Source organism: Crinia signifera, chromosome 6, assembly GCF_055691185.1.
Source record: "Crinia signifera chromosome 6, ASM5569118v1, whole genome shotgun sequence".
NCBI classification, from domain to species: domain Eukaryota; kingdom Metazoa; phylum Chordata; class Amphibia; order Anura; family Myobatrachidae; genus Crinia; species Crinia signifera.
The window spans coordinates 10,466,787-10,490,117 of NC_139222.1; the positions used below are offsets into that span (position 1 = coordinate 10,466,787).

The following is a 23,331-nucleotide window of genomic DNA, read 5'->3' on the forward strand; positions in this document are numbered from 1 at the left end:
TTTCAGGTGTCGGCCTAAAGCCCCCTATACACGGTCCGTTCATTGGATCCATTCTGTGCTTAAACAGCGCACATCGTATCGTATCGCATCCCTAGTGCGTGCAGTGTGATCCGATACGATGTATAGCTAGTACATGTGCAGCACATACTGTTTGTACCGTACTATCTGATGTGCGGGAGCGCGCATCGCATAGTACAGAACGGATGCCGGCGAACGGCTCCGTGTATGGGCACCTTAAGCCTGGGGTAGCCAACTCCAGTCCTCAAGAGCTACCAACAGTTATGCTGCTTTCAGACCGCATAACTGGCTTTGACCCTGTATTTGAAAACGTTTTCAAAAACGGGTCTGCCAGGTAAAACCCCTTTCAAACCGCACCTCTTAAACGGTATATTACCGTTTAAGTGCCGATTTTTTGACACTGGCCGACCCGTTTTTGGAAACTTTCCAAATACAGGGTCAAAGCCAGTGCAGCCTTCAGCGCCGCCTCCCTCCCCCCCCCTCCCCCCTCCGTGCAGCCGGTACCTGAGTTCGGTTGCAGATCCCGGCACTGCAGTATGGTCGGAAGCACTTATGAAAAAAAGTGTCTTTCAGAAAATGGCTGCCCCATTGGAAAACCTGTTTTAAAAAACTGTCTTTCGTATGGGGATAGCCATTTTCCGAAAGTCATTTTTCTTATAAGAAAAGTGACTTTTGGAAAATGGCTGCCCCCATACGAAAGACAGTTTTTTTAAACGGGTTTTCCTATGGGGCAGCCATTTTTTGAAAGACACTTTTTTTTACGAGTGCTTCCGACCATACTGCAGTGCCGGGATCCACAACGGAGGTACCGGCTGCACGGGGGGTGGGTCGACACGCGGGGGGTGGGTCGACACGCGGGGGGTGGGTCGACACGCGCGCGGGGGGGTCGACACGCGCAGGGGGGGCGACACGCGCGCGGGGGGGGTCGACACGCGCGCAGGGGGTCGACACGCGTGCAGGGCGGCTCCAGTGCTGTGAATATTTAATGAGCGCTCATTAAATATTCACTGCGCTAAATTTAGGACCCAGCTCATTGGCTGGGTCCTAAATACCGTTTCAGACCCGATTTTGATCCCAAAATACCGGGTCTGAAACGGGTAGGACCCTGCATTTTAACCGGTTTGAAAAAACGGTATTTTCAAACCGGTTAATTGGATCTGCACCTTTCAGACCGCACACATTACCGTTTTAAAACGGTAAAAAAACGGCAATATACCGTTTCCAAAGTGCGGTCTGAAAGGGGCATTAATGTTTTCCAGATCTCCTCACAGTGAAGTAATCAGCTCCACCTGTGGCTCTTTTAAAATGTGTCAGTAATTAATGAGTGCACCTGTGCAGCAGCTAGGTTGTCTGGAAAAGGTGAACTGTTGGTAGCTCTCGAGGACTGGAGTTGGCTACCACTGGCCTAAGCCCATGTCGACCTCCAGTGGGCAGCCCAATGCATGTCAATCTTAGGTGTGTCGACCTATACCGGCCGCGGGAATGGGCGACTGCATGCAGCCCACGCGGGAATGGGCGAGTGTATGGGCAGCATTACACTCTGGGAATGGATCCTTTGACAGGAAAAGGCTCCAGAAGGGATCTTTATACACACTTTCCTGTGGACCCAATGAACATACAATGCACACAGTGTAGGGAGGGGCTACAGTACCGCACATTAGGCCACATTAACCCCTGTGTGTGCGCCGGTGCCCAGCCCAGAGGCGACATTCACCCCTGTGTGCACGCCGGAGCTCAGCCTAGAGGCGACGGAGCACTTCTTTTTTACCGCTCAGTGCTGCTCACTTCATTCCGGTGACAGCCTGACAGAACGCTGCGGCGACTTACGGCTTGAGGTGATGTACGCGTACTGCAGCAGCAGCAGCAGCAGCAGCGGGTTCGGGTCGCCCCAGTGACGGAGCGGAGCTCCCCAGCGGCAGAGGGCGCTGCAGGCGGCGGTTCCATTGGGAGCGTCACAGTGACTAGATGAGCATGACACGGCCCTCCGGTGTCTCCATTGCTGCGCCGCGGCGGCCATTTTCCCGTAGCCTCCGGAGAAAGCAGCGTGCGGCGGCGCAGAGAGGCGGCCAGCGGGGTGTAAGTGCTGCAGTGTCGGTGTGAGCGGTGCTGGGTAAAGGGTTTCACCTGGCTGTGCCCCAATATACCTGTGTGTGTTTGTCTGCCCCTATAGACCTGCGTGTGGCTGTGCACCTATAGACCTGCGTGTGGCTGTGCCCCTATAGACCTGCGTGTGGCTGTGCCCCTATAGACCTGCGTGTGACTGGGCCCCTATGGACCTGCGTGTGGCTGTGCCCCTATGGACCTGCGTGTGGCTGTGCCCCTATGGACCTGCGTGTGGCTGTGCCCCTATAGACCTGCGTGTGACTGGGCCCCTATAGACCTGCGTGTGACTGGGCCCCTATAGACCTGCGTGTGACTGGGCCCCTATGGACCTCTGCGTGTGTCTGTGCCCCTATGGACCTCTGCGTGTGTCTGTGCCCCTATGGACCTCTGCGTGTGTCTGTGCCCCTATGGACCTGCGTGTGTCTGTGCCGCTATGGACCTCTGCGTGTGTCTGTGCCGCTATGGACCTGCGTGTGTCTGTGCCCCTATGGACCTCTGCGTGTGTCTGTGCCCCTATGGACCTCTGCGTGTGTCTGTGCCCCTATGGACCTGTGTGATGGTGATTACTATGTATGTGATTATTAATAGGCAGGTGATGGGATTGGGTTATCTAGGGATGGTCATCTGTGCGGTTACCACTGATATTTTGCAGATTATCGATGGCAGATGCATATTCTGAGCGGTGCCACCGATGGTTTTTTCAGCTCTGTGTCTGCACATGCGTGTCGGCTAGTAATTCTTCTGTAGAAGTCGGGGGGAAGGGCTGTGACTGACAGCTCAGCTTCTCCAGGAGGCGGGACATCCCATATCCGGGGTCAGGTGGCTGTCCAATGGTTTGCAGCACTTATTAGGCACTACTGGCAGGGATGGTATGTAAAATGGTGGCGGGGCTTAGCAGGCTGCTGGGGGGGAATGGTTTAAGGTGTGTACACACGTACAGATTTTTCTGTCTGATCTATCTGGTGCGAACAAAAACCTGGAAATGTATGGGAGTAAATGACAATAAAAAAAATTGTTCCCAAACACTTGAAAACAGACAGTGTTCAGTCAAATTGTTTAAATCATTCTGATATAACAAATTTATCAAAGCATATATTTCTTTCTGTTTTCCTGCATTTGGGTGGAAATTTTTGATTGTCAGTTGCTCCCATACATTTCCAGGTTTTTGTTCCCACCAGATAGATCAGACAGAAAATCTGTACGTGTGTACGCACCTTAAGCTTCATATTATGGGGAAATTAAATATTTGGTTCCACCGCTGACTGACTGACCACATCGGTAGTTGCATCAATGTTTGGCAACGGTTGATAGTCGATGACCATCCCCCTAGGCCAGTGATTTTCAACCTTTTTACTTTGCGGCACACTAAATAAGATTTTAAAATTGCCAAGGCACACCATAAGTTCCCCACAGGCCAAAACACATTGGCCCCCACAGGAAAAAAAGAAACCTATTGGCCCCCACATTAAAAACAATCACACTGGTCCCCACAGGTAACAAAAATAAAATACCTTGGCCCTTTACATGCAAAGAACAGACCAGTAAATAACATTTGAACTGGTGGTGGCTGTTAACAGGTTTGGGCATCTCTAGATCTGGGGGCACACTTGAGAACAGCTCAAGGCACACTGGTGTGCCACGGCACAGTGGTTGAAAAACACTGCCCTAGGCTGACAGCCTAGCACACTAAAACATCAGTGGGAAAAAATCAACAGATAGCTACCATCGATGCCAGGAATCCATGTGGTAAAGATCCCCCAAACTGAGAATCTTTACATTTGGCCCCAATACAGAGAACCAATCTGACCGTAGCTCCAATCAGCTGGCCGGCTAATACCCTAAAGCATTATGGGTGTTAAAGAACTGCACAAGGACCCCCACCCCCTGCTCCATGTGTGCAGGCAGGATTACGCATACCTCCACCTAGTGGTGGCGCTGTGTTTCTCTCTATATAATGACTATTCCTGCACAGCCCCCATTACATACAATGGTCTCCTGTATCTACATACACACAGGTATGTCTCTCCCCAGATAAAATGCTGCAGAAAAGCCACATCTGTGTGAGTAACTAGGCCCCAACAAAGCGTCAGTAAATCTTATTACTGAGCATTATAATCATTGTGGCGCACACTGCGGGGTATAATGGGGGCTCCCATGTAAATAAGGAGTTCTGTGCCCCACCTGGATGTTATATGCTCACCTACCTGCTCCTGGAATGGCCTGCTCAGGTGGTCTACACCGACCATTCCATAGATAGACATTACACATTGTATATTATAAGAATAATGTTATTTATATAGCACCTCTCTCCCAGAAGGACTCCAAGTGCTGACATTTCCCTTTACAGCACACAAATAAAACCAGCGGAACAGTGGATATTAGTGAAATGCTTGAGAGAACAGGAAAGTCTTGAGTCTGTTTTATGAAGGATTCCGCAGTGGGGGCCTCTCGCACTGTGCGAGTAAGAGGGTTCCTCAGAGTCGGAGCCACACAGCAGAAAGCTCCGCCCCCAGATGAGCTCAGGCAGAATCTAGGTGCCGGTAATAGTCCATCATCTGTGGATCTCAGTAAGCGAGAGGGGCAGTGAGGGATCAGAAGCTGCTTCTTGTACCTTGGGCTCTGGTCATGAAGGGCTGTGACAGTCATTAAGCCAATCTTCATAGCAATTCACCATCATACAGCAGGCTTGCCTACCCTCCCGGAATGGCAGGGAGCTCCCGAAAATCGGGATTAATTGTGGCATTTCGCAGCATTTAAGCCCCACCCCCTCTCCGCGGCTCGCGAATCACGTTGTTTTCCTGCATGGGGAGAGCGGAGCCAAGTGATGTCAGCCTTGCCCCCTCCCCCGGCTTCTCCCGGAGAGGTGAAGTCTAAAGTAGGCAAGTATGTCTTACAGGCAGCCAGTGAAGGGAGTAGGGAATGGGGGGTGCGGGGCTGGTTGGGGAACAGCCTGGCAGCGGCATTTGTGCCATCTACAAGCGGTGCTGTCCTTTTGCTGGGAGCCCAAGGTAGAGGACATTGCAGTAGCCTAGGTGTGATGATACATATGCAGGTATGACGTTAGGCAGATCTGGGGGAATGACGGGCTTGGTCCTGGCTGTGTTCCTCATGATGGAAAGATGTGATTGTGGCTGATACCTGATGATAAGTGTCAGACAACTGTGCAGACCAAAGCCAAGATTCCGCACAGGGTCAGTGTATTTACCCTCCAAGTGTATTTACTGGGGCACACACACATCACAATGACTGCTCCCCTTATTCTCCTGTTTGCTGTGTGATTCTTCTCACAGAGGGATTAATCTGAGAGACGCGCATGGAGGACTGTAGAGACGCCATCATGGAAACGGTAACGGAGGACAAGGTCAGATATAAAACAATTGATATTTATTAAAGTTCACTTTAGAGATGATCCATCTGGTGTATAGAGAGGTGACAGCGCGGAATTTAATGCAGGGCAGGATGCCAGCTGAACGCAGGGGCAATCACTTACAACGCACGGCTTTGGCTTGTGATTGCCCCTTTAAAAACCGTCTGACTTCAAACAGCATCCCTTACTGCTGCCGAACCGGGCAGCGCCCCAGTGACCTCACTCATATCTCTATCACTGACACAGGGACCTGACTGGGGAGGTGAGGGGGTCTGGGAGCGTCACAGTGACATCACTCATATCTCTATTACTGACACAGGGACCTGACCAGGGAGGTGTGGGGGTCTGGGAGCGTCACAGTGACATCACTCATATCTCTATTACTGACACAGGGACCTGACCAGGGAGGTGTGGGGGTCTGGGAGCGTCACAGTGACATCACTCATATCTCTATTACTGACACAGGGACCTGACTGGGGAGGTGAGGGGGTCTGGGAGCGTCACAGTGACATCACTCATATCTCTATTACTGACACAGGGACCTGACCAGGGAGGTGTGGGGGTCTGGGAGCGTCACAGTGACATCACTCATATCTCTATTACTGACACAGGGACCTGACCGGGGAGGTGAGGGGGTCTGGGAGCGTCACAGTGACATCGCTCTTATCTCTATTACTGACACAGGGACCTGACCGGGGAGGTGAGGGGGTCTGGGAGCGTCACAGTGACCTCACTCATATCTCTATCACTGACACAGGGACCTGACTGGGGAGGTGAGGGGGTCTGGGAGCGTCACAGTGACATCACTCATATCTCTATTACTGACACAGGGACCTGACCAGGGAGGTGTGGGGGTCTGGGAGCGTCACAGTGACATCACTCATATCTCTATTACTGACACAGGGACCTGACCAGGGAGGTGTGGGGGTCTGGGAGCGTCACAGTGACATCACTCATATCTCTATTACTGACACAGGGACCTGACTGGGGAGGTGAGGGGGTCTGGGAGCGTCACAGTGACATCACTCATATCTCTATTACTGACACAGGGACCTGACCAGGGAGGTGTGGGGGTCTGGGAGCGTCACAGTGACATCACTCATATCTCTATTACTGACACAGGGACCTGACCGGGGAGGTGAGGGGGTCTGGGAGCGTCACAGTGACATCGCTCTTATCTCTATTACTGACACAGGGACCTGACCGGGGAGGTGAGGGGGTCTGGGAGCGTCACAGTGATGTCACTCTTATCTCTATCACTGACACAGGGACCTGACCGGGGAGGTGAGGGGGTCTGGGAGCGTCACAGTGACATCACTCTTATCTCTATTACTGACACAGGGACCTGACCGGGGAGGTGAGGGGGTCTGGGAGCGTCACAGTGACATCACTCTTATCTCTATTACTGACACAGGGACCTGACCGGGGAGGTGAGGGGGTCTGGGAGCGTCACAGTGACATCACTCTTATCTCTATTACTGACACAGGGACCTGACTGGGGAGGTGAGGGGGTCTGGGAGTGTCACAGTGACATCACTATTATTTCTATTACTGACACAGGGACCTGACTGGGGAGGTGAGGGGGTCTGGGAGCGTCACAGTGATATCACTCTTATCTCTATTACTGACACAGGGACCTGACCGGGGAGTTGAGGGGGTCTGGGAGCGTCACAGTGACATCACTCTTATCTCTATTACTGACACAGGGACCTGACCGGGGAGGTGAGGGGGTCTGGGAGCGTCAGTGACATCACTCTTATCTCTATTACTGACACAGGGACCTGACTGGGGAGGTGAGGGGGTCTGGGAGTGTCACAGTGACATCACTATTATCTCTATTACTGACACAGGCACCTGACTGGGGAGGTGAGGGGGTCTGGGAGCATCACAGTGACGTCACTCTTATCTCTATTACTGACACAGGGACCTGACCGGGGAGGTGAGGGGGTCTGGGAGCGCATCACTCTTATCCCTATTACTGACACAGGGACCTGACTGGGGAGGTGAGGGGGTCTGGGAGCGTCACAGTGACATCACTCTTATCTCTATTACTGACACAGGGACCTGACTGGGGAGGTGAGGGGGTCTGGGAGCGTCACAGTGACATCACTCTTATCTCTATTACTGACACAGGGACCTGACTGGGGAGGTGAGGGGGTCTGGGAGCGTCACAGTGATATCACTCTTATCTCTATTACTAACACAGGGACCTGACCGGGGAGGTGAGGGGGTCTGGGAGCGTCACAGTGACATCACTCTTATCTCTATTACTGACACAGGGACCTGACCGGGGAGGTGAGGGGGTCTGGGAGTGTCACAGTGACATCACTATTATCTCTATTACTGACACAGGCACCTGACTGGGGAGGTGAGGGGGTCTGGGAGCGTCACAGTGACATCACTCTTATCTCTATTACTGACACAGGGACCTGACTGGGGAGGTGAGGGGGTCTAGGAGCGTCACAGTGACATCACTCTTATCTCTATTACTGACACAGGGACCTGACTGGGGAGGTGAGGGGGTCTGGGAGCGTCACAGTGACATCACTCTTATCTCTATTACTGACACAGGGACCTGACTGGGGAGGTGAGGGGGTCTGGGAGCGTCACAGTGACATCACTCTTATCCCTTTTACTGACACAGGGACCTGACTGGGGAGGTGAGAGGGTCTGGGAGCGTCACGGTGACATCACTCTTATCTCTATTACTGACACAGGGACCTGACCGGGGAGGTGAGGGGGTCTGGGAGCGTCACAGTGACATCACTCTTATCTCTATTACTGACACAGGGACCTGACCGGGGAGGTGAGGGGGTCTGGGAGCGTCACAGTGACATCACTCTTATCTCTATTACTGACACAGGGACCTGACTGGGGAGGTGAGGGGGTCTGGGAGCGTCACAGTGACATCACTCTTATCTCTATTACTGACACAGGGACCTGACTGGGGAGGTGAGAGGGTCTGGGAGCGTCACGGTGACATCACTCTTATCTCTATTACTGACACAGGGACCTGACTGGGGAGGTGAGGGGGTCTGGGAGCGTCACAGTGACATCACTCTTATCTCTATTACTGACACAGGGACCTGACCGGGGAGGTGAGGGGGTCTGGGAGCGTCACAGTGACATCACTCTTATCTCTATTACTGACACAGGGACCTGACCGGGGAGGTGAGGGGGTCTGGGAGCGTCACAGTGACCTCACTCATATCTCTATTACTGGCACAGGGACCTGACCGGGGAGGTGAGGGGGTCTGGGAGCGTCACAGTGACATCACTCTTATCTCTATTACTGACACAGGGACCTGACCGGGGAGGTGAGGGGGTCTGGGAGCGTCACAGTGATATCACTCTTATCTCTATTACTGACACAGGGACCTGACCGGGGAGTTGAGGGGGTCTGGGAGCGTCACAGTGACATCACTCTTATCTCTATTACTGACACAGGGACCTGACCGGGGAGGTGAGGGGGTCTGGGAGCGTCACAGTGACATCACTCTTATCTCTATTACTGACACAGGGACCTGACCGGGGAGGTGAGGGGGTCTGGGAGCGTCACAGTGACATCACTCTTATCTCTATTACTGACACAGGGACCTGACCGGGGAGGTGAGGGGGTCTGGGAGTGTCACAATGACATCACTATTATCTCTATTACTGACACAGGCACCTGACTGGGGAGGTGAGGGGGTCTGGGAGCATCACAGTGACGTCACTCTTATCTCTATTACTGACACAGGGACCTGACCGGGGAGGTGAGGGGGTCTGGGAGCGCATCACTCTTATCCCTATTACTGACACAGGGACCTGACTGGGGAGGTGAGGGGGTCTGGGAGCGTCACAGTGACATCACTCTTATCTCTATTACTGACACAGGGACCTGACTAGGGAGGTGAGGGGGTCTGGGAGCGTCACAGTGATATCACTCTTATCTCTATTACTAACACAGGGACCTGACCGGGGAGGTGAGGGGGTCTGGGAGCGTCACAGTGACATCACTCTTATCTCTATTACTGAGACAGGGACCTGACCGGGGAGGTGAGGGGGTCTGGGAGTGTCACAGTGACATCACTATTATCTCTATTACTGACACAGGCACCTGACTGGGGAGGTGAGGGGGTCTGGGAGCGTCACAGTGACATCACTCTTATCTCTATTACTGACACAGGGACCTGACTGGGGAGGTGAGGGGGTCTGGGAGCGTCACAGTGACATCACTCTTATTTCTATTACTGACACAGGGACCTGACTGGGGAGGTGAGGGGGTCTGGGAGCGTCACAGTGACATCACTCTTATCTCTATTACTGACACAGGGACCTGACTGGGAAGGTGAGAGGGTCTGGGAGCGTCACGGTGACATCACTCTTATCTCTATTACTGACACAGGGACCTGACCGGGGAGGTGAGGGGGTCTGGGAGCGTCACAGTGACATCACTCTTATCTCTATTACTGACACAGGGACCTGACCGGGGAGGTGAGGGGGTCTGGGAGTGTCACAATGACATCACTATTATCTCTATTACTGACACAGGCACCTGACTGGGGAGGTGAGGGGGTCTGGGAGCATCACAGTGACGTCACTCTTATCTCTATTACTGACACAGGGACCTGACCGGGGAGGTGAGGGGGTCTGGGAGCGCATCACTCTTATCCCTATTACTGACACAGGGACCTGACTGGGGAGGTGAGGGGGTCTGGGAGCGTCACAGTGACATCACTCTTATCTCTATTACTGACACAGGGACCTGACTAGGGAGGTGAGGGGGTCTGGGAGCGTCACAGTGATATCACTCTTATCTCTATTACTAACACAGGGACCTGACCGGGGAGGTGAGGGGGTCTGGGAGCGTCACAGTGACATCACTCTTATCTCTATTACTGAGACAGGGACCTGACCGGGGAGGTGAGGGGGTCTGGGAGTGTCACAGTGACATCACTATTATCTCTATTACTGACACAGGCACCTGACTGGGGAGGTGAGGGGGTCTGGGAGCGTCACAGTGACATCACTCTTATCTCTATTACTGACACAGGGACCTGACTGGGGAGGTGAGGGGGTCTGGGAGCGTCACAGTGACATCACTCTTATCTCTATTACTGACACAGGGACCTGACTGGGGAGGTGAGGGGGTCTGGGAGCGTCACAGTGACATCACTCTTATCTCTATTACTGACACAGGGACCTGACTGGGGAGGTGAGAGGGTCTGGGAGCGTCACGGTGACATCACTCTTATCTCTATTACTGACACAGGGACCTGACTGGGGAGGTGAGGGGGTCTGGGAGCGTCACAGTGACATCACTCTTATCTCTATTACTGACATAGGGACCTGACCGGGGAGGTGAGGGGGTCTGGGAGGGTCACGGTGACATCACTCTTATCTCTATTACTGACACAGGGACTGGACTGGGGAGGTGAGGGGGTCTGGGAGGGTCACGGTGACATCACTCTTATCTCTATTACTGACACAGGGACTGGACTGGGGAGGTGAGGGGGTCTGGGAGCGTCACAGTGACATCACTTTTATCTCTATTACTGACACAGGGACCTGACTGGGGAGGTGAGGGGGTCTGGGAGCGTCACAGTGACATCACTTTTATCTCTATTACTGACACAGGGACCTGACTGGGGAGGTGAGAGGGTCTGGGAGCGTCACGGTGACATCACTCTTATCTCTATTACTGACACAGGGACCTGACTGGGGAGGTGAGGGGGTCTGGGAGCGTCACAGTGACATCACTCTTATCTCTATTACTGACATAGGGACCTGACCGGGGAGGTGAGGGGGTCTGGGAGGGTCACGGTGACATCACTCTTATCTCTATTACTGACACAGGGACTGGACTGGGGAGGTGAGGGGGTCTGGGAGGGTCACGGTGACATCACTCTTATCTCTATTACTGACACAGGGACTGGACTGGGGAGGTGAGGGGGTCTGGGAGCGTCACGGTGACATCACTTTTATCTCTATTACTGACACAGGGACCTGACTGGGGAGGTGAGGGGGTCTGGGAGCGTCACAGTGACATCACTTTTATCTCTATTACTGACACAGGGACCTGACTGGGGAGGTGAGGGGGTCTGGGAGCGTCACAGTGACATCACTTTTATCTCTATTACTGACACAGGGACCTGACTGGGGAGGTGAGGGGGTCTGGGAGCATCACAGTGACATCACTTTTATCTCTATTACTGACACAGGGACCTGACTGGGGAGGTGAGGGGGTCTGGGACAACACCGACAACGTGTCGACTGTTTTTAAGGGACAACACCCAACAATTGATTGGTATGTGGTTAAAAAGGTAAAAAACAAATAAACATATTTTCCTTTAAAAAATATATACAGATCCCAATGATAGCTATTGTCTTTTTTTATCCTTATTTTTATTAATGTTTAGCTATAAATGGTTATATGCATATTGTTTTTTTTAAATATTCATTAGTATCACTGGCCAGCGAGAATTATATTTAATAAATAAATAGTAAAAAATATTTTATATACATTGTTTCTAGCGCGTGAATCTGTAGTTTTCTTCTTTGTTATCATATCGGGAATGGGCATTTCCCTCTCACGCTGCCTGAACCCTATACGAATGGGAGATATTTTCTAGACTATCTCTATTAATTATTTTCCTGTACGTATACTGGTATATATTAATTCACCACTAATTAGTGGAGTCAACATTGTTTTGGGTTAATAGGAGCAAGCGCAGGGAGCCCAGATTTCCTATGTACGCTCAGTAGTTAATTTATTCACTGCACCCTGAGTGGAATCGCATCACGTGGCCCTTTTTTGTGGCGTGAGATGAGGTCAGATGAGTTTAGATGAGATGAGATCTCAGTAGTTCATATGGTAAAACACCGCCACTCTCTACGTCACCCCGAGGGGTGGCGGAACGCATCCTCAGACCTTTTCATACCCCCACTATCCACGTTGGCGTGGAGTTTATTTTATATGGTGTGGCGAGCGCAACGAGCCACCGAGCCCAAAGCGTGGCGAGCGCACGCGGAAAACATGTAAAGTAATCTGCGTACCCTCGCCGGGCTCACCATGCTTGTGGCTCTCTGCGCTCCCCACACTATAGAAATTCAACTCCACGCCGACGTGGATAGTGGGGGTATGAAAAGGTCGGAGGATGCGTTCCGCTGCGCTCGCCACACTTCGGGGTGATGTGGAGAGTGGTGCTGTTTTAGGTGTTTTACCATATAAACTACTGAGATCTCATCTCATCTGCGATGCGATTTCACTCAGGGTGCAGTGAATAAACTAACTAAATTAACTACTGAGATCGCATCGCACACATCGCAAGGCACAAAAAGCCATGCGTTGCGATGTTATTTCACTACGCAGAATAGCCCACTAAGCAAATAGCTTAGTGGGCATCCTGCTAGGAAACAAGTACCAGCACCGGTTTCCACCATACAGTTGTGGATTGTACTAAAACATATAAACTATAACCAAATATAATGGAATTTATTTCCTATTTTAAGCAGCTTTTGCAGCCCTTTGGGAACAACAGCCGGGTAATCAGCACCTGAGACCTTAGCTTACACCTCTGCTGGGTACAGGACTCCTGATACTGGACAAGCTGGCCAGGATATATACGGCCTGCTGCCTATCCCAAATACACTGCCAGCACATATATTACATGCATCTTCACATCTATGTTTATATGTTCTTAGCAGCCCCCCATCAGTAATATTCAGACATTATTAATGTATTTTATTTTGTGGTTTAATTAGGGTGAAGCACTGACCAATATTAAAAAAGAAAATGTAGAGGGAGAAGAAGAGACGTATGTGACTGATATGAAGGCAGAAGAGACACATGTGACTGATATGAAGGCAGAAGAGACGGATGTGACTGATATGAAGGCAGAAGAGACGCATGTGACTGATATGAAGGCAGAAGATACAGAGGGAGAAGAGACGTATGTGACTGATATAAAGGTAGAAGTAATAGAAGAAGAGACGGATATGACTGATATAAATACAGAAGATACAGAGGGAGAAGAAGAGATGGATGTGATGGGTGACCAGCAGTGTAATGAGGAGGAAATCCCTACAGGTATCAGCACAGGTGAGTAATAATCACTAAGTACAGAACAGAGGGTCTGATTCCGATATGTATGTAATACCGATGGTCACAGGTAAGCGATTATCGTTGAACACTGCGCACGCACCAAGGTAACTCTGTGATGCTGTCACAGTGAGTACTCGGAGAGTGAATGACAGGAAGGGACGGCTTGGGGGAGGTAACAGGAAGTGGCGGCAGGAGAGTCATTGCCATTTTTGGGGTGTGTTCCTGCCATCAGCTGTGACCATGTATGTAGAGAAACACGGGCCAGTATCCGTACTGCAGCGGCCAGTCTGCGTGACCATAGAATCAGGGAGCCGATGTTCCCCATTTCTCTACCGTCCAATGGGATACTGGGTTGAATACTATGGGGATAGAGATCCTCCGCAGGAGAGACAGGCACATAAAAGAACTTTCAGTGTGGGTGCACTGGCTCCTCCCCTCTATCTCCCTCCACTAGTCAGTTTAGAAAAATGTGCCTCAGGAGAGGCAGTGCTTCCGGATGCTCCAGAGGAGTGTTCTTCAAAATTTATTTTAGTTTATTTTGGGGCGCTGCTTGCAGACCTAAGCAGCTGTCCTGCTTCGGGGGAGCCAGGGAAAGGGTCAGTCCCTGGCCTCTTAAGGCGCAGAGCTGACCCTGCTGCAGAACTTCTGTGCCGCAAGATGGCGGGCGGTGGTAGCGGCGGCCCTCACGCAGGGACCGTGTGAACACCCTCCCCCCATCACACTGGCATAGGTGATAGCCGCTGGACTACCAGGGCTAGTCATGTTTTTGTTTTGCAAGTTAAAAACGCTGTATACCAGTATAAACTGAGAGAAGTGCCAGCTCCGTGTAAAGGGGGCAGGGCTTCACTCAGAGCGGGACCAGGCTCTGCTGGGCAAACTCTTTCACTGCTTCCTGCTTCTTCACTCCCTGTGGTCGCCCTTACAGCTCCTCAGTGGTGGATTCTGATCCTTACAGCGGCAGAGACAGCAAGTTGAAAGGCTATTTAGCGCTGCTTAGCATTGTATTACACTGTGTATGATAATATCACTGTTTGTTTGCAACCAGCTCTCTCTAATCTGTGCGCTAAGGTTACAGGGTGTACTGGTCCCCCAAATAGCTCTGTATTCTACCCCACTGGCTAGTTAAGCACCTTAACACACTGCAAATAGTCTCTAACACATAGAGTCTTCACTGAAACCTTATACTGTGTATAGTAACAGTGTGAGTGCAGTGTGTGTGTGTGTGTGTGTGTGTGTATGCTTTTGTGTGGTACAGGTGCAGCTTCATCATGGTGAAGAAATTGACCTGTATGGTGTGCAGCACTACATTCATACCAGCTTCACAGTCACAGGTTACCTGTGAGCCCTGTATGTTACCACAGCCAAGTGGTGTGACCACTCAGGTCAGTGGGGTTACCCCCACAACTGGTTGGTGGGTTTCAGGTTGATAGTCAGGAACCTACATGGGCCAGCAGCATGAAAACATTGCTGGACTCGGTTTCTTCCCAGCTGTCTACAAATACTGAGCAGACCCAGAGCCCTTAATTAGAGCAATTAGAGAGGTTTTAGAACTTCCTCTGGAGGAACCCACTGAGGGGGATATTTTCTTTATAACCCAGAAAAGACAGCCAGTGTATTTTCCAGAACAGGCGGAATTAGAAAATGCATTCAAGAGTGCTTGGCAGAACCCTGAAAAGAGATTCCAGCTCTCCAAGAGGTTTTGCTAACGCATACCCTTTTGATCCTGCGGGACGAAAGAAGTGGGAGGAGCCACCTGTGGTGGACTCATCAGTTTCCCGCCTTTCAAAGAAGGCACTATTGCTAGTCCCGGGTGTATCCACACTTAAGGACGGGGCGGATAAAAGACTTGAGACCACGCTCAAGTCCTTGTACACGGCCAGCGGGGCTTCCCAACGCCCAGTACTGGCCAGTTGTTGGATGGCCAAGGCCATTTATACTTGGTCCACACAGATCCAGGAGGGTTTGTTGGGGGACATGTCTGTGGCTCAGATAGGTGACAATCTACGTCGCATTCAGGATACAGCTGGGGTGCTTTGCGAGGCGCAAAAAGAATTGGGCGCTATAAACGCGTGCAATTCGGCCATTGCTGTGTTGGCCCGGAGGGCACTGTGGTTGCGTCAGTGGGTTGCTGATGTGGATTTAAAGAAAAGTGTGGAAAGCATTCCTTTCACAGGAGATAGGCTCTTTGGAAGTGAGGTTGATGATTAGATTTCCAAGGCCACGGAAGGTAAATCCATTTTCCTCCCGTCAGCACCCACTGCTGTAAAGCGCCCTTTCACAGGTCCTTCCCAGAAGGCCTTTCGTGGGTCTAAGTTTCGCCCCAAGGCCAGAGGTGCCTCCAATGCCAACAGAGGCACAAGAGGCAAATTTAGGTACTCAAAGATATTTCAAGTCGGCCATTCCAGCTTCAATGGAGGATCGGGTTCTCCTCCAGGGAGCTATTCACAGACTCCTCCAGTCAAAAGTAATTCTACCGGTTCCAAGGCAGGAACAAAGTCAGGGATACTATTCCAACCTGTTCCTTGTACCAAAGCCGGATGGATCAGTAGGGCCCATTCTAAATCTAAAATCACTGAACCCCTTTCTTCAGGTGTTTAAATTCAAAAGGGAGTCTCTACGTTCGGTAATTGCCAGCCTGGAACAAGGGGAGTTCATATTCTCCATAGATGTGAAGGACGCCTACCTGCACATCCCAATTTGGCCCCCACATCAAATCTTTCTAAGATTCGCGCTGGGAGATGACCATTACCAGTTTCAGGCTCTACCATTCGGGCTGTCTATGGCCCCGCGCATCTTTACAAATATAATGGCGGAAATGATGTCCCTTCTCAGGCTTCAAAGGGTAAACGTGATACCAGACTACCTGCTGATCAAGGCAGGATTGGAAGAGGCCTTGAGAAGTGCACTCCATCTGACCATGCAGCTTCTGAGAGACCACGGGTGGATTGTGAATATAACAAAATTCTCATTGATCCCGAGCCAAAGAATGGTGTTCCTGGGCATGATTCTGGACACTGTGGAACAAAAAGTGTTCCTGCCAGTGGAGAAGGCCACAGCAATCCAGCAACTGGTGAGAGAGGTCCTAACAAACCCTCTGGTCCCAGTACACCTTTGCCTTCGGTTGTTGGGCAAGATGGTGGCTTTGTTCGAAGCTATCCAGTATGCCCGATTTCACTCCAGAACCTTCCAGCTGGATATTCGGACAAAGTGGTCGGGGTCCCCCCTGCAAATGCACAGAAAGATTTGCCTGTCAACACAGACCAAGCTTTCTCTACAGTGGTGGCTCACTTCGCCCAATCTCTTGGCGGGTCGGTGTTTCCAGATCCAGGATTGGCTTCTGTTAACCACGCATGCCAGTCTACGTGGTTGGGGAGCTGTGATACAGGGAGTCCGTCTCAAGGGCAGATGGTCTCCATTGGAATCCAGGTTGCACATCAACAAGCTGGAGTTAAGGGCTAGTTTACTATGCTCTGTTTACAGGCGGCTCCCATGTTACAGGGTACAGCGGTGCAAGTCCAGTCGGACAACACGACTACGGTTGCGTACATCAACTTCCTGAGTCGTCACGACCTCCACCCCGGAGAGTGGGGGTTACATCCACAAGTGTTCAGTGCCATTGTGGATCTGTGGGGGCTCCCTCAGATCGACCTCATGGCCTCGCGGCTGAATCACAAGGTGGACAGGTCACTGTGCACGGACCAGGGATCCAGGGGCGATAGCTGTGGATGCCCTGACTTGGTCATAGGATTACCGGCTGGTGTACCTGTTTCCACCGCTCCCATTACTGGCGCGGGTGCTAAAGCGGATTCACCATCAAGGAGCAGAAGCCATCCTAGTGGCTCCAGATTGGCCTCGAAGGGCCTAGTACGGGGACATTCAGGCCATGCAAGTGGAAGACTTGCATGGCCTGCATGTCTACCTCTAAGGAAAGACCTACTCCTCCAAGGGCCGTTTGTCTATCAGGACTTACAGCGGCTGCATTTAATGGCCTGGAGGCTGAGCGGCAGATCTTAGGCCACATGGGCCTACATCCCTCGGTCATTGCCACCATGACTAAAGCCAGAAAGCCAGTTACAGCTTCCTACTACCATCTCATATGGAAAAGATACGTGGCATGGTGGCAGAAAAGTTTACCACCAGCGGTATTTCATCTGAACAATTTGTTGAGATTTCTACAGGCTGGCTTGGACCTGGGACTCCGATTGGGTTCCTTAAAGGTCCAGGTCTGTCAGACTTTATTCAAAAGAAGCTGGCGGCCTTGCCTGAGGTACAAACTTTGTGAGGATCCAGCCCCCCTTTGTACCGCCCACTTCGCTTTGGGACTTGGATGTGGTTCTAAACTTTCTGTAGTCCTCTTGGTTTGATCCGTTGGAAGAGTCTGATTTAAACCTCTTACATGGAAGACTGTTGTCCTGCTGGCCTTGGCTTCAGCCAGGCGGGTATCTGAGCTTGGGGCATTGTCATGTAAGAGCCCTTAGCTGTTGTTTCACGAGGATCGGGCAGAACTCAGGACAAGGACGCAATTCCTACCAAAGGTTGTGTCGACGTTCCACCTCAACCAATTTATTGTGGTCCCTTCCAGCTCGGCACATCCGGATATACCTCCTTCCTTGGATGTGGTTCACACTCTCAGAGTGTATGTTAAACGCTCAGCTAGAATCCGAAAGACGGATAGTCTCTTTGTGCTTTACGATGCACAGAAGAAGGGCTCTCCTGCTTCTAAGCGGACCATAGCACAATGGATACGTTGCACAATCCAACAGTCATATGCAAGGGCTGGTTTATCCCTTCCACCATCATTGAAGGCTCATTCCACCAGATCAGTAGGGACTTCTTGGGCGGCTGCCCGAGGGGTCTCGGCACTGCAGCTTTGCAGGGCCCCAACTTGGTCAGGTCATCACACATTTGTAAGATTTTACAGATTTGACACCCTGGCCAGGGAGGATTCCCAGTTCGGACAAGTGGTTCTACAGCAGACTCCGCACATACCCGCCCGTTCTGGTAGCTTTGGGACCTCCCCATAGTATTGAACCCAGTATCCCATTGAAAGGTAGAGAAAATAGGATTTTTGGTACCTACCGGTAAATACATTTCTCGTAGTCCATATGGGATACTGGGTGCCTGCCTCTGTGCAGCATTCCTGCTGTAAGATACTGTTACTCTTACGATGTTAGGGCTTGTTGCCTTTTTGTCAATTATGACCTTATTCAAAAGTTATAGGTGACATCAGAAGATTGTTATGTTTCACCTCTTTTCTTATTTTTCTGTTTGGTTTGGGTTGGGTGTGCTGGTATGAATCTCACCACGTTACTTATTCACATACTTCCTCACATTACTCTCCTTCGACACAGTTTTTTTATTAACTGACTAGTGGAAGAAGATAGAGAGGAGGAGCCAGTGCACCCACACTGAAAGTTTTAATGTGCCTGTCTCTCCTGCGGAGGAACTCTATCCCATAGTATTGAAACCAGTATCCCATATGGACTCCGAGAAAAGGATTTACACAAAATCCTTTTTTCTGTGATGGTGCCGTGTATGGTTAGGTGGTTGCTGAGGACCTTGCAATGGCTCCGGTGGCCGTGTCTCATCTTGGCAGGGCAGCTGCTCACCTGTGATGGTCACCAGGTCTGTAACCTCAGACATGGCAGCTGCGTAGGCTTCTGTGTACTAATCACAGTCACATATTCTCCTTGTTCAGTCTCTACAGAATTATCCTAATCTATACCCTCTTCTGTCAGCTCAGACTAATGAGGGAAATGTATCTGCCCCGTGGGTAACGCAGGAGCCAACATCTCCTCTTACACCAATGTTCTCAGCTGTTCCCACAGCCTCCCCACAGCCTGGTGATGCTCCTACAAGGGACATTGCCGCAGTGATTCCATCATTAGTCAGTGGGAGGAGACCCAGTGTGACATTATCCTTCCTGTGCAGTGTCACCTCTCATAGTGCCCGTTATCTCCCTGTGTTATGGTGTCTTCCATGTCCTAGAGCTTACAGACCCCACCTTCCAAGTGTCTCGGCCTATAACAGCCACTTTCCCAGATCTGCAGTCATTCACTGGTAAGATTATTCACAGGAAAAGGGGGATTGGGGGAGGTACCGGTGCACAAGTCACTGAACACGAAAGGAAATAATGTATATAGTAATAGAAGTATCCACAGTACATACAATAGGATGCCTCAGTATAGGTAATGGCTGGTGGAGGTGCTCCCCTGAGGGTGTAGTGTTCCCTTATAAGCTCCTTGTTAGTAGAGACAGGATTATATGTATTTGCATGTTTTGCCCATTCTCACTGGTTATTGCATATTTTACCCAAAATCTAGTAATGGTGCATATTTTTCCAAAGGGGGGCCCCGCCCCTTTTTACCAGCAAATCAGGGCACTGCTGCTGGCCAGGTAGTGGTAGTGTGCAGGCCGGGCCAATATGTGCGCAGTGAGGGGAACCTTAGATGTACGCTACGTCTGACACTGCTCTAGGCTGCCAATCCATTTTAATAAGTCAGTCGGGGGCAGAAGCCATCGCGAAGCTCCTGAACCTTTATTAAAAAGCTTGACACTCAAGGTTTGGCATTGACGGAATCTATTTAGTTAATGAATGAGATCCGCCAAGTGAACTCCACATTGCCAGAGGTATTCCTGGGTAAACAAAGAAAAGTTTGAAGACATTTTGAACCAAATCCCAGGCTTTGAACCTCTGTGTCAAATTGATAAGTTTTATTAATGGGATGGGTAAACTTTAGCCAGAAACCATAAGTGCCAACATAGCACCCAAATTCAGATACTACCCGGTTACCTCAGTGGATGTGGAACGGTCCTTTTCCACTCATAAAAATATTTTGAGAGAAGAAGACACAATCTTACTATCGAACATTTGGATCAGTACCTGATTGTTTATGTTTTAAAGAGTAACAAAATGTTAAATAATTGTTAATTATTCCACTGCTTACTAAATGTATGCTGGTTTTTAAATAAATAAGTTAAAAATAACTTTTTTTATTATTTAATGTAGCATATTGTACCACTTTTCATGCATATTTCACGTTTTTTATGTTGCATATAATCCTGTCTCTATTAATTAGGAATGGCTGCAGAACCGGTCACGATGTTCGACCTGCCGCAGACAGAGGAGGAGTCGGTGGCATTTTTTCAACAGCACCATTTGCTGCCACTGACACAAACCTGTGTTAATGGCCACCCCATGCGCTTGAGTATAAAGGAGCGTATGTGGCGCTGCCATATTAGACCATGTCGAAAGAAGGTCAGTCTCCGTGCGGCACATTGGTTCCCGGGCTGTCGTATCCCATTTCTTACCCTCATCCATTTTATATTTTCCTGGGCAGAAGAGCGCACAAGCATATCTTTTTGTGAGCAAAAACTAAAGTTGTCGAACAAAACCACTGTGCTGTATAATAACCTTATGCGGGAGGCCTGCGCCGTGGACTTAATGTCGCAGCCCTGCCGCCGGATTGGCGGTCCTGGAAAAATAGTGGAGGTGGACGAGAGTCTCTTTGTCCAGAGAAAAAGTTGCGTGCTGCCTCAAAAGTGGTTGTTTGGAGGCATATCCAGAGACACCGGTGAATGTTTTATAACGCCTGTGGACATACGTGATGCCAGCACCCTGATGTCCGCCATTAACAAATATATAGAACCGGGGACGACTATATATTCGGATTGCTGGCGTGCATATAACACTGAACAGCTGGAGCAGGCAGGGTACCACAATGCACGGGTAAACCACCGGTATAATTTTGTTGATCTGGACACCGAGGTTCATACCGAAAACATTGAACGCCTTTGGGGATCTTATAAGTGGCGTAACAAAAGGCAAAGGGGCACTGCGCGCCAGAATCTGGACTCCTATCTCCAGGAATTCATTTGGCGAAAAACTGTCGGCGCAGAGAACGCTTTCCAGCGGATTCTATATGCCCTAACTCTGCTCCCAAAGGCCAACAAAGCAGACGACACGGATGCAGACACAACTGCGTCAACTTCAGCTGCAGTTTCCGTGAATGCAGAAACTGAAAAATAACTTTTATTATTTTCTTGGTCTTGTTGTTTCATATTATTGTACGTTAAGTGTTTTTTTTCTTCTTTATTATTCACTAAAATCCAGTTAACACATGTCGTCATTACGGTCCCAGATGTATGATATGGCAGGTGTGAATGTGTTCCTGAAACACCCCCACTATCCACGCCAGCCCGAAGCGTGGTGAGTGCAGCGGATTACTTTACATGTATGCCGCGTGCGCTCGCCACACTTCGGGCCCGGTGGCTCGCTGCGCTCCCCACAATATGTAACATGGAGCACTGGCAAATGCCTCCTTTTATTGTGCATAAGACGCACCTGCGCCCGCATACCCCCTAACCCCGTCTCCCTGAAGCAACTTCACATGTGATGTTGCTATGGGCAACCAATCAGAATCTACTTCCTACCTGCCACAGTGTCACAATCGCGCTGCGGGGTCCTCCTCAGCGTTCGGCTCAGGTGTCCCTTTGATAGTCAGATATGAGCTGTCCCGGGGTAAGCAGGAGGCTGAAATCTCAGTGTTTGAATGTGGGCTTCTTTATGCGGGGTTAGTTATAGATTCAGAGACAGAGTTGCTAGCAATTGTAGTTCACCAGGTAAGTCCGCATTGGGTGAATCACCACCTGGCATTTTACACCGCAAATCTAACCCTCGAAGTCTCCAGGAGTGTCTATCACACCACTTTGCTGACACCCAGGATAAGTTTCATTATCCACGAACAGGGGCCACATTCCTAGTAGAAAACCGTTTTCTTTTAACTGGGCTGTACCTGTATCACTTGTAATTATTATTGGAGACAACCCCAGAGGTATTGAATGTGATGTGTAACCACTACCCCATTATCTGCATAAATAACTACCCCACCACTGCACAACTATTGGACCATCCCTTTTAACCATTCACCCAGTTTCACCATTAAATAGTGTGAACATTTTCTACTTTGTCTCTCATTCGCCATTCAATGTGTTAAATAAGATGAAGGACAGCAGAAGGCAAATGTGAGGGTGAGAACTATTGCTGCCCATACACTTGTGACATATTGCATGCAATCATTTGATTTTGACCACATCTGGCTGATAAATCGAATGATTATATGCATATTTTAGGGACGATGCGATGCGCGGGCACGCCGTTGATTGTCGCGTCGATAGACCTTATGTGCTTATCTATCAAATTGCAGGAGCGATCGCATGTGGTTTTTAACCACATGCTATCTGCGGGTGGGGGGCGGAGGTAATGCTTCATATCCCCACTATCCTTGTCGGCATGGAGTTGTGGGGCGGGCAGCGGGTGTTGAGCGCTGCACTAGTGGGCAGAGAGTACTGACCTCTGCGCTAGCAGGCTTGACGACGGGCGGTGATCATATCAGCAGGACGGACAGTGGCAGGTATTAGAACAGCACCCTTCTCCCGGCGACCAGACCTGCTGCAGCTCCCCCAGGTTCTGTGAGCAGACAGTGGGGTTAGAGCTTGGTGAGACATATGGGCTGTATGTAAATTAGGCTATAGCACTCCCTGACCTATACCATAGTGTTGTTTGTTAGCCTGTGGCAGCTTCTGCTCTTATACTGTCTTATCCTGTCCAGAGTTTCATCCTGATCATCTGTACTATCCTCCGTGTGTGTGTGTGTGTGTGTGTGTACAGTGTTTTAACTTGCTGATTGTTGTGTGTGTATGTGTGTGTGTGTATATATATATATATATATAATCTCCTATATATTTGGCTACATCT

The 23,331-nt window shown here is 50.2% G+C and overlaps 1 protein-coding gene across 5 annotated transcripts; it reads left to right on the top strand.

Annotated features, from left to right (window-relative positions):
- Positions 1-1,934: 1,934 nt before the first annotated feature.
- LOC146009967 (uncharacterized) lies at positions 1,935-21,695 on the top strand. 5 transcript variants are annotated; one of them, XM_083150657.1, is made up of 5 exons: positions 1,935-2,094; positions 5,412-5,482; positions 11,692-11,793; positions 13,235-13,571; positions 20,654-21,695. In XM_083150657.1, exons 2-5 carry the CDS (start codon positions 5,435-5,437, stop codon positions 21,601-21,603), a joined length of 1,437 nt encoding a protein of 478 aa, XP_083006783.1. In that variant the 5' UTR covers positions 1,935-2,094; positions 5,412-5,434; the 3' UTR covers positions 21,604-21,695. The 5 variants fall into 5 exon arrangements, with proteins under 5 accessions (XP_083006783.1, XP_083006785.1, XP_083006782.1 ...); XM_083150656.1 differs by lacking the exon at positions 1,935-2,094 and adding an exon at positions 3,104-5,312; XM_083150659.1 differs by lacking the exon at positions 11,692-11,793 and having other exon boundaries at positions 1,944-2,094.
- Positions 21,696-23,331: the final 1,636 nt, after the last annotated feature.